A 17,170-nucleotide genomic window follows, 5' to 3' on the forward strand; every position below is an offset into this window, starting at 1 on the left:
GTGGTTCTTTGAGATGTTTTGTCCACAGGGATCCCATGACCCACTCTGCTTCCCTACGAATGTGGTGTTCTCTAGCTTTGGGATTTTTTATTGGTGAAGGAACTGAGTGACATTTGGGACTGCTCCATCCTTTATGCACTCTGTTGAGGGGTGTAAAACCTGCAGGGATTGGTGTGTGGCCCCAATGGATATTGTTTAGTAAAAAAGAATCCAATCTCATGGTGTTGGGGTGCATGCACCCTTAGAGTAAGATCTGTGTGGGGAAAACATCTTGAAGAGCCACATTTGCTGAAAGGTAAATAACCGTTTTTTAATTTGAAAGTTCTATTTATAATTTTCTTCAAATACTATAATTGTAGAGCGTTCCCACCAGATATGCAGAAAAAAACCCTGGTCCTCCACCTCCTCTACAGCATTTATGACTCCCTTTTTGATATATTTTCTTTAGCTTAAATGGAGTGAGATACCAATGATAAAGTAGTTTGTAGTAATTTTCCTTAATGGTTACACAATTAGGTGCAACTTTGTCTTTACTCCAGTTATTTTTCCATTGTTCCAAAGAGATATTTGTTTTTAGATCCTTTTCCCATTTTTCCATAGAGGGAATCTTATCGTTTAGAGCTATCAGTAACATCCATTATACCATACTGAGATCAGGTCCTTTCCCGTAATTAGTGTTTCTATCCTGAATTAATGGTCTCCTGAAACTTGAGGTACCTAAAAAGGAAATTCACTATTTTTTAATGGGCAGCTGTACTGGTAGGGATTTTTCTGCCAAAGAAAATGGAACCGTTCTCCCCTTCCTTCTTTTGGATTTGTACCGTGGACCTCATCTTTAAGGTCAAAGTCATGTGGTCCACAATGTAGTCTGAATCCTGAAAAAAAACTGTGATTATGGACTCTGGGGAAAGAGGTGCCTACATTTTCCCCACTTGTGCCGCGAACTATCTCAAAATCTGAAGAGTTCTCTGCTCCATTTAATATGTCTATGGATAATGAGAATGACCAAGTTAAATTAGATAGTCTGATGTCTGTGATATAAATCCTCATGCTTCAGGTCATAAGCCCTCACCATGTGATGGTGGCTGGGAAAAACCTTCACCTGTAGGCAGGTTATTCTATAAATGCCCACTGTGGTGTTTCTTGCACTTACCTTTGAAGCATCTGGTATTCTTCACTGTCAGGGAAAAAATACTGGACTAGATGGTCATGTGGCCCTTTAATCCTTGTCTTGGCTCTTCTCTGAACCCTCTACAGTTTATCAACATCCTTCTTGAATTGTGGACACCAGAACTGACTTCTGTGAGCTTTGGATCTGGGACCTCATAATATAGGAGGAATGTGAGGGCTACCATTCATATGTTCAGAATACGCTACTCTGAAACATATCATGAATATTTGCATAAAGTGCCTGAATTTTATTCTTTCCTTAAGTGCTTTGTACAAAATCGTTTACAGACATTGAGCCAAAACATAGAAAATGAAACAGTTTGGAAATTCAGTGTCATTTCCCTTTACAGGCTCAAGCAGCAAGCTCCCCACACTCCTCACCTACCCATGGAGCCAGTCGCCCAATGCCAATGCCGGTCAGAGCCACTTCCGCTGGCTCTACCCCCACGCACGTACCTCAGGACTCACTTGCGGGAGTCGGGGGAGATGTGCAGGAAGCTTTTGCACAAGGTGAGTGTAACACAAACCAAAACTCCTGCTATTGCCAAACACTGAAATGATGGATTATTACACAAATATAATACAGCAATTTTAATATGATTTTCACTGATATTATTTCACTTGGACTATGCCAGAGCAGAATGGAAGTAGACTTTTAATCTACAGGATTAGACGACACAAGTATTAACAAAAATAGTTGTGTGACCTAATCCTGGCCTCCCAATTTTTCAGCCACCGTTTTGTGCACGCGAATCATTAGACACTTAAACATTACCCAGCTGCACCCACAAATCAGGTAAGTAAACTTCATGTCACAGTGCTGTGAACTGAGCACAAAATGGGAGACCACTTACCAAAATTTGGCCCAGAGGATGCAGAGAGGGACAGAATGGTAGCCATCAGCACTCTCAATCAGAGTGTTCAGCTAATATTCACCTTGTTGTAAGTTGATGACTAGGTTTAAAAAAAAAGTTGAAATTTTGGACTGCAAATAAGTGAATGCTAAACTGAATGTAGCCCTTAACAAGTATGCAAATCTCTGAACAGGCAAACACTCTGGTATAAACCTAAAAGTGTCAAAACACTGTGTGGCGAGGGGAGGACAAGAGTAAAAACCAACCAAACGATGAGAAATAAAAAAACAAAGCAGTGGACGAAATTAAAAAGTGAACGGTAACATATCCCCTCCGCAGCGAAACTGTAAGGAGATGACAAGTCGTACCAATTGCTACCACGAGGGCACAATTAGTTTTATGCACATCTAGTGCCATGTTGCTTGGTGGTCAGTGTAGCAACTAAGTGTCCGTGTCAAATGCATCAATTGTATGATTCAGTCTTCACCTCAAGACAGAGTCTGTGAACGTAGACCTCACTATGATGATGGTGTCGTGTTTTTCAAATGAAGATTGCCGAGACTATATTCTTCCTCACCCAGACTGGCTTCTGTCTGAGGGGGCTAAGAAAAAGGCAAAGGAAATTACAGCAGAGGGGCAGTAAGTGGCTAAAAAGTCTCTTGTTCGAAACAGAATACCTTTGGTACCACACTAACCCTTTGAGGAGAATATACTGATTAAAGGGTTCATTCTCCATGATATCCAGCAAAATCTGAGGTTCTGTTACTTGAAGACCAGAACCTCCTTAGTCAATACACAGATGAGACCTTGGAAGACGTCAGCCCTACAAACCTTGGGCCCCTGCAATTCACTTGTAAGAAGAATGTGTTGTTCCGATTCCAGCAGTAGGATTAGCTCCTCGTCCCGCTGAACACTTCCAGAAACAAAAGCAGAAGCAGGCATTCCCAGGGAGGTATTGTGGCAAATACCAGAGGCATAGCACTCCATCTGCTGCCGTGGGTGGTCCAGTTGCTTCTTCTTAGCCTCTGCGGCAAGTTTGAGTACAGTTGAGAGCTCCCAACTGCTTTCTTTGGCAACTGGTTTCCTTTCCCCTTTGCAGATTGACTTGTTTCCAGGCAGCATGAAGTAGAACAATAGTACAGTGGGTCCTACAAGGTATTCAAAATCTACCATACAACAGCTTGGAGTCACTAGCGATGATGCAGCTATAGAATCAAGTAACTTACAGGCTCTGTCTGAAGTCCAAGAATGCTTGCCAAAGGAGTTTAATTTAACTCAAAATTTTCACCAAACTTTTACATTATTTTTGCTAGCTTGTGCTGCTACTGGGTTCTTGCAGATGTATGTGCATAGGAAGGAAGGTTTTCCTTCGGCTCTTTACCAAGGTTCCACCGCATTTTCTCCCTTGCCGCTCCAGGGAGCAGTCAGCATGGCAGACCAATGAGAAAAAAAGCAAAAGCAAGGTCTCTTCTACCTGTAACATCCTCTCTATTAGAGCTAATGGAGAAAGATCTCTGCTTGTTTTGCGGGACCAGAGAAGGGAACCTTTTTTGGGAAATGGTTGTTAGCATTTCCTGCCAGCGTGATCCTCAGACAAAACAAGACTCCTCCTTAGCTGATCTCTTGGTCTTAGAGTCAAGGCACAGGAGAGGCTTGTTAATAATATCAAAGTATACAGGTTCCTGATAAACAGGGAAAAGATCAGCTGTATCATCAACCCAGTTCATTGCGCACCTGGGAGCCTGGATAGACTCTCAGTCCCAGAATCTTTATGTCCTCAGCATATGTGCTGACTCCGTGAGTGCTCTGGGGCTGGAGCACCCATGGGGAAAAAAATAGTGGGTGCTTAGTAACCACCAGCCACAGTTGTTTGGATGCTGGCGGAGAGCAGCGAGCAGTAGGCTAGTGCCTCAGGGAGAGGGCAGAGTATGGGCGGGAAGAGGCAGAGCGAGGGTGGGGCCTTGGGAAGGAAGGCAGAGTGAGGGGGATCTTGGGGGGGGGGCGGAGCAGGGTGGGAAGAGGCGGAGTGAGGGCAGGCCTTGGGGAATGGGGTGGAGTGGGCCAAGGCCTCGGGGTGGCGCACTCCCAGGGAAACCTAAAAGTTTGTGTCTATGCTCCTCAGAGAGGCAACAGAAGACAATAAGAGCCATCCAAAAAGTACAAAATGCAGGTGTCCGTGATACAAACCCTGCCGCCCCTCTTGGTATTGCTAATCTCTTGCACAGGCATTATCAGAAGGATCAGGTTTCACATGAGATTTTTTTACACAACATAATTTGCTCATTGCCCCTGTGCTTACACAACCTATGGCAAAGGTTCAGGTTTCCCCAGCGGTGAGCAGGTTCCTGCAGTGGTGGATGACAGGACACAGATTTTCAAGAAGTTTGCAAATCTTGGAACCAAGCATGCCAATCATCACAATAGATGCCAATTTGGAGCACTAGGGAGCCTGCTATCCACTGGAGCATTGTCCATCAGGAAACAGAGTTACTCCATCAGTCACTGGAAAGAAGAACTATACACAAGGGACTGGAAGCATTTTCATGGATGGTGTGTGTGTATATACACAAATGGAAGCACCAGATCGCTGCTCTTAAAAGAGAAGCAAACTACTCTTGTCTTGGGCAAAGAAACACTTGACCATGCTGATGTGGTCCACCTGTGCTGTCCATGTAATTGGAAAATATAGTGTAACAGCATATTGGCTAAGCAGACAATCGATCCACCAAGCAGGAAGCCACTCCAGGATATAAGAACATAAGAACGGCCATACTGGGTCAGACCAATGGTCCATCTAGCCCAGTACCCTGACTTCCAACAGTGGCCAATGCCAGGGGCCCCAGAGGGAATGAACAGAACAGGGAATCATCAAGTGATCCATCCCCTGTTGCCCATTCCCTGCTTCTGGAAAACAGAGGCTAGGGACACCATCCCTGCCCAGCCTGGCTAGTAGCCATTGATGGACCTATCCTCCATGAATTTATCTAATTATTTTTTTAATCCTGTTATAGCCTTGGCCTTCACAACATCCTCTGGCAAGAAGTTCCACAGGTTGACTGTGCAGTGTGTGAAAAAATACTTCCTTTTGTTTGTTTTAAACCTGCTGCCTATTAATTTCATTTGGTGACCCCTAGTTCTTGTGTTATGAGAAGGAGTAAATAACACTTCCTTATTTACTTTCTCCACACCCATCATGATTTTATAGATCTCTATCATATTCCCCCTTAGTTGTCTCTTTTCCAAGCTGAAAAGTTCCAGTCTTATTAATCTCTCCTCATATGTCAGCCATTCCAGACCCCTAATCATTTTTGTTGCCCTTTTCTGAGGCTTTTCCAATTCCAGTATCTCTTTTTTGAGATGGGGCGACCACATCTGCACTCAATATGATATTTTCCGTCTTATTATCTATCCATTTCTTAATGATTCCCAACATTCTGTTCACTTTTTTGACTGCCGCTGCACATTGAGTGGATGTTTTTAGAGAATTATCCACAATGACTCCAAGATCTCTTTCTTGAGTGGCAACAGCTAATTTAGAGCCCATAATTTTTTATGTAAAGTTGGGATTATGCTTTCCAATGTGCATTACTTAGAATTTATCAACATTGAATTTCATCTGCCATTTTGTTGCCCAGTCACCCAGTTTTGTGAGATCCTTTTGTAGCTCTTCGCAGGCTGCCTGGGACTTAACTACCTTGAGTAGTTTTGTATCATCTGCAAATTTTTCCACCTCGCTGTTTACCCCTTTTTCCAGATCATTTATATCAGAAATCTTTACTAAACCCGGATTGGTTTTAATGGGTTTTTGCACTACAGTTACCCTGTCCAAGTGGCAGCTCTGCAGGCAAAGGTGAGTGTTTGCAGTTCTGCTCTCATATTCCTTACAGAGGGAAAGTAATCACTCATTTTGATTGGTCAGGAACAACTGATTGAGCTTCCTTTTGTGAGTAGCTTGGGAAATTGAAGTCTAATATCTGCCATAACTTTTCATTTTCTTTTCCTCCATTTCTTTCCTAGGTACACGAAGAAACCTCCGGAATGATTTATTGGTAGCAGCTGATTCAATTACAAATACAATGTCTTCTTTAGTGAAGGAACTTCATTCAGGTGAGATAGTTAAACTTTAACATACATGTACACTCCGGAGATCAGTGTGACCAGCAATAGTAATCTTAAAGCCATGTGTTGAAGATTTATCTGTAAACTATAGTTCTCATCCAGAAACTAAATAGAAAAATTAGATTGCAAGGTTGCAATTTAATTCTCCCTCAGTGAGAAGTCACCAGTAATGAGAATTCTGTTCTACATACAGAATCTGGCTGACACTGTTGTTGATGATTCTAGGATGCTAGAAACCAGTTCACTCACTCATAGCTGTATTGACTTCTACAAGGCTAACCGTAATAACTTTCCTTTGCTTGTAATGTAAGCATATGTGATTCAGAACGCTTGCCAGGGAGCAAAGATGTCACTTCTAATGTCTCTTTTTTTTTTGACTACAGCAGCTCTTTAAAGACATGAGCTTAGAAGTTAAGATATATTTTTGAGTGAGTTCATACAAACTGTTACTTAATGATTCTGTAGTATTTATAACAGCAATTTGGAGTGCACTTAAAATGAATTCCCATTAGGGAACTCTAGGCATGAAAATAAAATTAAAATATACATTTGGCTCAACTTAAAGAAAGGGATTAAACAGCTGTGCAAAAAGTGGTGATTTTGCCTGCGTGCCTTTTGCACAATAGTAATGATAGTGGGTTTCAGTGAACAGAATAATTGGGCCACAACAAACTTACAAACTTGTTGAGAAAGACCCATCCCAAGCTTCTCAGGGCTTGCTTGTAAAGAACTTCATTGTTCAGCATTTCAGCTATTTGTTAAAGGGCCTTGTGCTTTTAGGAATAAGGATAGGATTCTGCATTCACATCTAAACACAGATTTTATATTTTCCTAACAGATTCCCTAGTTACTGCTGAACAGTACGTTCACCAGTCCAAACCTTGTGTCTTAGCTGCAGCAGCAGCTGTGGAGTTAATGAAGTCCTTCATGTATTACAGCAGCAATCACTAGTGCTGTTATAGTTCTTCTTCGAGTGATGTCCCTGTGGGTGCCTCATGTCAGATGATTGTGCGCCCCTGCGCCTCTAGTCAGAGAATTTAGACAGCAATGTCCGGTGGGCCCCACGTGCGCTGTCCCCTGAGATCTAGATTTAGGATTAACTGTATAGTAGAAGATAGGAAAACAAGTTATAACTAACTACTCTACCCCTTTTCTTTCTTCTCATTTAAAAAAATAAATAAAAATGTATTATTTTATGTTATGTTTCATTCATCCCTTTCTGGGATAACTCCACCTGAGAATGCCTGGGGATGCCTGGGTTTTAAATGTTACCTCTCCTGCCAAGAGGCAATCCCCGTTTCAGATGGACATTCTCAGTGTGTCCGCTGCTTGGGGGAAACGCACATACCCCAGAAGTGCTTCCATTGCCACAACCTTAAGGCCCATGCCAGGAAAGTGAGGGACCTTAAATTCAAACTTATCCTTATGGAAAAATCCCTCAGCCCGGACTCAGACTCAGAACCACAAACTTCTCCCAGTCATCAGTTGGCTATAATCGCCAACTATATGACCTTGATGGCAAAATACAACCACACCAGTTATTCTAAACTGTCTGAATTTATTGACTTTATACCAGAAGACTAGTAGGAGCAATATAGGTCAGTCATCGCTGAAGGCCACCTCCTGGCACAAACAGCTCTCCAGGTGTCATTAGACTCGGCAGACACAGTGGATAATGGAGCAAATAATTAAGCAATCAATTTGCAAACAACAAGAAGATAATAATATGATAAGTAACAATCAGCATGGATTAGTCAAGAACAAATCATGTCAAACCAACCTGATAGCTTTCTTTGACAGGGTAACAAGCCTTGTGGATGGGGGGAAGCGGTAGACGTGGTATATCTTGACTTTAGTAAAGCTTTTGATACTATCTCACATGACATTCTCATAAACAAGCTAGGGAAATGCAACCTAGATGGAGCTACTATAAGGTGGGTGCAAAACTGGTTGGAAAATGTATCGAGGGTAGCCGTGTTAGTCTGTATCCACTAAAACAACAGCAATGCCCCTCTGCCATGTACATTGGCCAGACCGGACAGTCCCTACGTAAAAGAATAAATGGACACAAATCGGACATCAGGAATGGTAACATACGAAAACCAGTAAGTGAACACTTCATTCCACTTGTACCTACAAGATCTTTATCAAGCATTCTTAAAACTACAATACCCACCTGGGGAAGTGAGGAAACAGATTGACAGAGCAAGACGGGTACCCAGAAATCACCTACTACAGGACAGGCCCAACAAGGACAATAACAGAACACAACTGGTCATCACATACAGACCCCAGCTAAAACCTCTCCAGCGCATTATTAATGATCTACAACCTATCCTAGAAAATGATCCCTCACTCTCACAGACCTTGGGAGGCAGGCCAGTCCTCGCTTACAGACAACCCCCCAACCTGAAGCAAATACTCACCTGCAACTACACACCACTGAAACACCAACCCAAGAACCAATCCCTGTAGCAAACCTCGTTGCCTACTCTGTCCCCATATCTACTCTGGCAACACCATCAGAGGACCTAACCACATCAGCCACACCATCAAGGGCTCATTCACCTGCACATCTACTAATGTTATATATGCCATCATGTGCCAGCAATGCCCCTCTGCCATGTATATTGGCCAAACCGGACAGTACCTCCGCAAAAGAATAAATGGACACAAATCGGACATCAGGAATGGTAACATACAAAAGCCAGTAAGTGAACACTTCAATCTCCCTGGTCATTCTATTACAGATTTAAAAGTCACTATCATTGAACAAAAAAACTTGAGAAACAGCAGAACTAAAATTCATTTGCAAATTTAACACCATTAATCTGGGCTTGAATAGGGACTGGGAGTGGCTGGCTCAATACAGAAGCAGCTTTTCCTCTCCTGGAATTGACACCTCCTCATCTATTATTGGGAGAGGACTACATCCACCCTGATTGAATTGGCCCTGTCAACACTGGTTCTCCACTTGCAAAGTAACTCCCTGCTCTCCATGTGTCAGTATATAATGCCTGCATCTGTAACTTTTTCTCTATGCATCCGAAGAAGTGAGGTTTTTACCCACAAAAGCTTATGCCCAAATAAATCTGTTAGTCTTTAAGGTGCCCCCAGACTCCTTGTTGTTTTGATTGGAAAACTGTTCCCACAGAGTAGTTATCAGTGGTTCACAGTCATGCTGGAAGGGCATATAGATTGGGGTCCCACAGGGATCAGTTTTGGGTCCGGTTCTGTTCAATATCTTCATCAATGATTTAGATAATGGCATAGAGAGTACACTTATAAAGTTTGCGGACGATACCAAGCTGGGAGGGGTCATCAACAAGTTTGCATATGACACTAATCTGGGAGGAGTGGTAGATACGCTGGAGGGTAGGGATAGGATACAGAGGGTCCTAGACAAATTAGAGGATTGGGCCAAAAGAAATCTGATGAGGTGCAACAAGAACAGGTGCAGAGTCCTGCACTTAGGATGGAAGAATCCCAGACACTGCTACAAACTAGGGACCAAATGGCTAGGAAGCAGTTCTGCAGAAAAGGACCTAGGGGTTACAGTGGACGAGAAGCTGGATATGAGTCAACAGTGTGCTCTTGTTGCCAAGAAGGCTAACGGCATTTTGGGCTGTATAAGTAGGGGCATTGCCAGCAGATTGAGAGACGTGATCATTCCCCTCTATTCGGCATTGGTGAGGCCTCCTCTGGAGTACTGTGTCCAGTTTTGGGCCCCACACTACAAGAAGGATGTGGAAAAATTGGAAAGAGTCCAGCGGAGGGCAACAAAAATGATTAGGGGTCTGGAGCACGTGACTTATGAGGAGAGGCTGAGGGAACTGGGATTGTTTAATCAGCAGAAGAGAAGAATGAGGGGGGATTTGATAGCTGCTTTCAGCTACCTTAAAGGGGGTTCCAAAGAGGATGGATCTAGACTGTTCTCAGTGGTAGCAGATGACAGAACAAGGAGTAATGGTCTCAAGTTGTAGTGGAAGAGATTTAGGTTGGATATTAGGAAAAATTTCCTAACTGTCAGGGTGGTTAAGCACTGGAATAAATTGCCTAGGGAGGCTGTGGAATCTCCATCATTGGAGATTTTTAAGAGCAGGTTAGACTTGTCAGGGATGGTCTAGATAATACTTAGTCCTGCCATGAGTGCCGGGAATGGGACTAGGTGACCTCTCGAGGTCCCTTCCAGTTCTATGATTCTATGCATACTTTCACATCGCCATACATCTATCACACAGGCAGCTTCTCCAATTTGTTTTGGGACAAGATCAATATCAGTACATGGTACTGTCCTTTGGCCTCTCCACGGCTCCCCGAGTTTTTTCCAAAGTTCTAGCAGTGGGGGCAGCCCACCTACGTAAACAAGGGGTCATGATATACCCATATTTCGATGACTGTCTACTCCAGGCCCCACTTGGGAGGAAGCCGTCAAAGTCACACAGAGGACAATGTCACTCTTTACAAAACTCAGCCTCCAAATAAACATTCAAAAATCAACAGTGACACCAGTTCAAGAACTAAAATTCCCTGGGGGCTCACCTAAACTCATTGGAGGCAAAAGCCTCACTCCCACTACACAGATTCGCCACCCTAGTGAACCTGATCAACACTACAGTGAGCAGCCACAAACATCTGCCAGGACTTGCCTCCGACTGTTAGGCCACATGGCGGCAACCACCTATATTGCAAAACTTGCCAGATTGCGCATGCGCCGCCGGCAAGGGAGGCCCAGGACAGTGTACACCCCACACAAACACAGTCTGAGCAAGCTTCTCCACATGCCACAAAAGGTCAAGGACTTGCTTCGGTGGTGGACCCATTCACACAATGTGTGTGCAGGGTTCCCCCACAATGTAATCACAACAGATGCCTTCATAGTGGGCTGGGGCTCCCATGCAAACAACCTAACAGTACAGGGCAGGTAGTCTCCTTCGGAATGAACGCTGCACATAAACATTCTGGAACTGCGAGCAGTTTGCAATGCATGTGCACACTTCCTGCCCGTGATCAAAACCAAAACCATACAGCTCCTGATGGACAACATTGCTTGCATGTTCCATACAAACAAACAGAGAGGAGCAAGGTCACACTCCCTTTGCACCGAGGCCTTACGACTGTGGAACCAAATGCATCCAACACAACATCACCATATCAGCTGCTTACCTACCAGGATATCAGAACACCCCAGCAGACATGTTAAGCAGAAAGTTTTCCCACGATCACAAGTGGGAAGTAAACCTTGGTGATACAGGACATATTCCATCAATGGGGATTCCCCACAATAGACCTATTTGCCATGAGTCAGAACAGCAAATGTCCAACATTTTGCTCCAGAGCAGGCTTGGGACCGGGATCCAGAGGTGACACCTTCCTCCTCAGATGGGATGCACCTCTTAAGAACATAAGAACGGCCATACTGGGTCAAACCAAATGTCCATCCAGCCCAGTATCCTGTCTACAGACAGTGGCCAATGCCAGGTGCCCCAGAGGGAGTGAACCTAACAGGTAATGATCGAGTGATTTCTCTCTCTCTCCTTTACACTTTCTCTCCTACCCCGTTGTTGTCCAGGGTCATACAAAAGATCAAGACCAACCAATGCAGGGTCATCCTGATAGCCCCCAAAAGGCCCAGACAAACTTGGTTTCCATACCTACAACAGAGGTCGGAATGTTCACCACGTGTGCTCCCACTTCTTCCACACCTCCTGTCACAAGATGCAGGCCAGATCTTGCACCTGAAACTGAAGATACTCCCACCTGAGAGCATGGCTCTCTCATGGTTCCAAGGCAAAGAGATGATCTGCTCAGAAGCGGGGAAGGATATCTTGCTAAACAGCAGATGATTGACTACACATTTGACCTACCTCCACAAGAACAAACGAATCAGAGCCACCACCTCCGTTCTACTACTATCCCTGGACTATATATTTCAGTTAAAAAATGTCAGCTCTTTCAATGAGCTCACTCAGAGCGCACCTTGCAGCAATCACAGCCTTTCACCATAAAGTTGATGGGTTCTCAGTCTTTGCCCATCCAATTACAAAACGATTCCTACAAGGTATCTGGAAACTCTAACCTGAACTCAGAGTCCCAACGCCTTCATGGGATCTTAATTTAGTACTTCGTTCCCTTACTGGACCGCTGTTCAAACCCTTGGCTACATGTTGTCTATTACACCTTTCAATGAAAGTAGCCTTCCTTGTCGCCCTTATGGCATACCCCCCATATACAATCTTTTTCAAGAACAAGGTCATTCTAAGACCACATCCTAAGTTTCTACCTAAAATCCCTCTTCCAGCATTCTTCCCTAAACCTCAGAAGCGGCATTCCATACTCTGGATGTCATAAGGGCACTAGGCTTTTATCTTGAACGGAGTAAACCATTTAGGAAGGCACCAAAGCTGTTTCTCTCTACTACTGAGAGATCTAAAGGAGAGGCTATAGCTAAGCAGAGACTCTCCAAATGGATTTCAGAGTGCATTTATCTCTGCTACCGCCAACATGAACTACAACCCCCTCCAAGGGTTAGAACACATTCTACCAGTTCGCTGTTCACATTGGTAGCCTTCCTTAATAATGTACTTGTTACAGACATATGTAAAGCCGCCACAGTAGAACCTCAGAGTTACCAACACTAGAGTTACGAAATGACCAGTCAACCACACACCTCATTTGAAACTGGAAGTACACAATCAGGCAGCAGCAGAGACCAAAAAAATGCAAATACAGTATAGTGCTGTGTTAAACATAAACCACTAAAAAATATAAAGGGAAAGCAACATTTTTCTTCTGCATAGTATAGTTTCAAAGCTGTATTAAGGCAATGTTCAGCTGCAAACTTTTGAAAGAACAACCATAACATTTTGTTCAGAGTAACGAACATTTCAGAGTTACGAACAACCTCCATTCCCGAGGTGTTTGTAAATGTGAGGGTCTACTGCAACATTCGTTCAACACTGCGCAATTGAGCAGGACTCAACATACGACACTTTATTATGACACATGGTCTCATTATCGATCACAGACCCAGCTCCGAAGCTGCTCCTTTCCACTGAGGGTCACTGCTCTACAGTCACTTGAAGTGGAGAACCCACAGTGACATCACTTGAAGAAGAAGGAGGTTACTCATATTGCGCAGTAACTGAAGTTCTTTGAGATGTGCACCGTTTGTGGCTGCTCCACTACCCACCCTCCTCCCCTCTACTTCAGAGTTCCAGTAAGGTCCTCTGTGGTAGAGAAGGAACTGAGGAGGGAGGGGGGTTGGCCGCAAAGCCCTATTTAATCGCCGCTACAGGCACGAGACGGGGAGAGAGCGTGTATGGCCCAACTGGGTACTGCTGTCGAAATTCTCCGACTAGAGGTGCAGGGGCGCACAGTCACCTGAAGTGGAGCACCCACAGGGACACACATCTCGAAGAATCTCAGTTACTGCACAAGGCGAGTAACCTTCTCTTAAGGGACCTTGTGTTTCTTCAGTAAATCATCATGTTCAGAGATGCACAGTTCCGTTCCCCTCCAGCTGAAACATGGCGAATAAACTCTCAGCCCAAGACAGATTCTGCAGTAATTTATTTCTTGCTTTTAATAGTACCGTAGATTTACACTAATGTACCTGAGATCAGACCCTGGCCCACAGTGACTGGTATCAGGGATACAGGACTTCTGATCTCCTGGTCTCTCTTGAAATCTGTACAGTGTTTGACAAATACAAACAAAGCAAGGTTTGTGCTGTTGACAGTTATTTCAGTCTTGTCATGTAAGGCATTTATAATGCACGGGGGATTGAAGATGAAATTAATTACAATCTTGTATTTGATTATATGCAGAAACTAAAGAAGACAGATCCCTTGAAAATATCTGAAATAATTTCATTTGTGTAAATTAGGAAAAGCACGAGTTATACGCAGCTGAGGAGATTCAATGGGATTTAACACGTTAGTCAGGAGTTACACTAGGAGAACTTAAACCTCCTCCAGGCCTGGATTCCATGCCAGCTATAGTTACAGACACAAAGTTTGGCATGTTTTTGTGAGTCACAGGTGTGAGCTACAGTACCTAGCATCTATTTGGTCTATAGCATCTTTGTCTGCATTCAAAAAACAGTGCCCTGAGGAGAGTAAAAAGGGAAAGGAAGAATTGCTTCTGCAGATAGTCAGTAGACAGTCGATAGATCTGAGTATAAGGCGTGGGCTTCTCACAAAAAGTTTGACTATCCCCCAGTCCCTACCCTTAGGAGAGTTCCATGTTGACACAATCTTCCCTGGCCAGGAAATACTGGATACCACTTAGAGTGATGACCAGCTAGGTCATTCAAAAGCAACATAAGGTAACATATACTCCTTATCGTAGGGACTAAGCAGGCTGCTGTCTAATTTTCCCAGCCCCACTTAGCTTGAGAAGCAAGAGACAAGCGTAGCAGCCAGACTCGGAAATTGCTTGGAGCCCCAGCTCACCTTTGTGATTTTTAAAAATCTTGTTTAGTTTCAATCAGTGATTTCTGCCATCATCATATTACATATTTCAGTTGTTGTGCCGGGCACCGTGGAAAAGGCCATTGGTAGAAGCACTTCTGACTTCTCAAAGTGATATTTATCAATTGGCTGTAGTCAGAACAGTGAAGCAAATGCCAGTTTCTTTGACTTCTCTATTAAAGATCCCCTTTGGTCAGCATCAGTTTAGACTATTCAGGCTTTTCAAGTTGTGCTTTCTATTACCGGGTTTTTTTTTCTCTTTCAAAACTCTATGTATTTTTAAATATGGGTCAAGGGAAATATCACTGCCTGTAATAACTATTATCTGTTTACGTTATTTTACTAGAAATGCTACATACAGAGATATCACACACACACACACACACACACACACACACACACACACACACACACACACACACACACACACACACACACAAATGAACTTGCCCTTCTGTCCACATTCTCCTCAATATAAATACTAGCCTGGCCCATAAATTCACTTCAGCTTCACTGGAGTTAAATAAAGTGAGCCTTGTTGCTCAATTCCAGTTTATGTCCTGTATTCCTAAAACCTCATGCTTCAGCTGGCCATCTGCAGGGGTTAGGAAGGGATACCCCCCATGTGTCCTGGGGGAGATTTTGGTCTTTCTCGGAAGCTTTACAGCTGAAGTTGGAACATTGAACGGGGGGGGGGTCAGGGCTGAGGTGGCATGGAGCATTCTCCCTCTCAGGTGCTTGCTCACATGTTCAGGGTCTAACTGATCACCATATATGGGGTCGGGAAGGAATTTTCCCCCAGACGAGATTGACAGTAACTTTGGGGATTTTTTGCTTTCCTCTGCAGTATGTGGGTACAGGTCTCTTGTCAGTATTATCTAGCTATAGCTAGATATAATTTCCCTGCCATTGCAGAGGTATCTGGCGTTTGGTACTCTTTGGTCCCTTCTATTCTCTCCTGGAGACACACAATAGTCTAGTCTCCTGTGGGCTGTAATACTTTGGTGTCATTTTGGTTGTTGGGTTTCATGTGCAGGTGGTGTCGGTGGGCTGGGATATGCCGGAGGGCCGACTAGATGATCTGGTGGCCCCTTCTGGCCTTAAACTCTGTGACTCTACGTGCTCCATCAGCATGCACTTCCTTTCTGTCACTGAGAGACCTAATGAGACGTGTATTTATTGGAACAGAATCCGTTCTCAGTTACAACTGTGCCACCCCAGTGACTTCCATGAGTGTTGAGGTCTCTCTGCACCTCACATGGTTAAGCTCTAGATCTTCAGTAATTAACATCAAGTGTTCTTCCTCTTGGATCTCCATAAAACTGTTTCAGATTTTCCTTCAGAGTGGATCTTCTTGCTTGGAGTGGGTGCAGACCTGTATTCCACTCCAGTGTGCTGGCATCTTGTGCACTGCAAACTGGAGACTTTTTGCTGCTGTAGTACCCGTCGGGAAGCATGCATGCTCTGTACCTCCTCTTGGCTCCTCTCGAGGCTATATCAAGGTGGTACCTCCCTAAACCCCCTCATTTCCTTCTTACCGCCTGTGGCTTGAGTTGGAGCTCCCTGCGTTGGAATCTCCTCATGATTTTCCTGCTGCATCACACTTTGTGATTCGGTGTTTCCTAGTATAAATAGTTTCTGGCAGTCAGCACCCATCGTTTGTTAGATTAGTTAGTTTATTAGTCTATTTAATGGTACAGTTAGTTTGTATAGTTCTGGAGCATTCCCCGGGCTTCGGGCATTGCCTGTCCCTACTTGTTGTGCCTCGGTGAGACCCAAATCAAGGAATAGTGGAGTATCTATTGTTCTGTTACGAAAACGATGCAGACTGCAAGAGATCTTCATCTAAAGCAGCAGTTGTTGGAACAGGCTGTGAGACCTGCCTTGGCACGAGGACCCTGTTCCAACCACTCAGTTAACTGGTCTCTACCTCTGTAGGAGTTGGGGACAGACCCCAGGACTCTGATCAGTCATGGAGGCAGGAAAGAGGTCCGAGATCATTCCATAGATCCTATGTAAGAGGACTCATAAAATGGACCAGAGTGCCAGAAATCGAGGAGGGATTTATTCTCCTCTTCATTGAGAGCAGGACCTCACAGTCAACAAGTCTGGTACCCAGGACAGACCCGTGTCTGCCCAGCATCAGGATGGGAGAATCCCAATGCCGTGCCAGCGACTCCAGAACCATCCGTGGGACTGTGTCAAGTCTGGTCTCTACGGAAACTCCAGCACCATCACTCTGTGTCATCGACCTGGCAAGGTTCCTGGCAGCTTCAGACTTGCATTGTCTAGCTGTCATGGCATTCCCACTAACTCAAGATATTGGTGAAGGGACGGTGCCCCAGGCTATCTCAGGCCCTTCATTGACTTCAGCTTTGGGGCAGAGATTGCCTTCAGCTCCAGTACCAATGAAGAGGCAGGCTCCACCCGCTCTCTCTCAGCATTGTTTACAAAACCAGCCTTGGTACCAGTGTCCTCAGTATCAGTAGCTACATCAGAGTGGGGTCTGAATCCTGACCCCTCAGCACCAATAAGGAATCCATCCTCTGTACC

General features: G+C 44.3%; 1 protein-coding gene across 7 annotated transcripts in view; it reads left to right on the top strand.

The window, feature by feature from the left end:
* DTNB (dystrobrevin beta) overlaps window positions 1–17,170 on the top strand; it is a 294,840-nt gene that overhangs the window by 260,102 nt on the left and 17,568 nt on the right. For 6 of the 7 annotated variants that reach the window (XM_034766839.1, XM_034766840.1, XM_034766841.1 and 3 more), the window contains 2 exons: window positions 1,521–1,680; window positions 6,042–6,131. In XM_034766839.1, the coding sequence (XP_034622730.1) occupies window positions 1,521–1,680; window positions 6,042–6,131 (250 nt within the window). Of the gene's footprint in view, window positions 1–1,520; window positions 1,681–6,041; window positions 6,132–6,981; window positions 7,892–17,170 lie in introns of those variants that run through there. The other variant, XM_034766843.1, reaches the window with a different exon arrangement.

This window comes from Trachemys scripta, chromosome 3 (assembly GCF_013100865.1).
Source record: "Trachemys scripta elegans isolate TJP31775 chromosome 3, CAS_Tse_1.0, whole genome shotgun sequence".
In the NCBI taxonomy this organism is placed as follows: Eukaryota; Metazoa; Chordata; order Testudines; family Emydidae; genus Trachemys; species Trachemys scripta.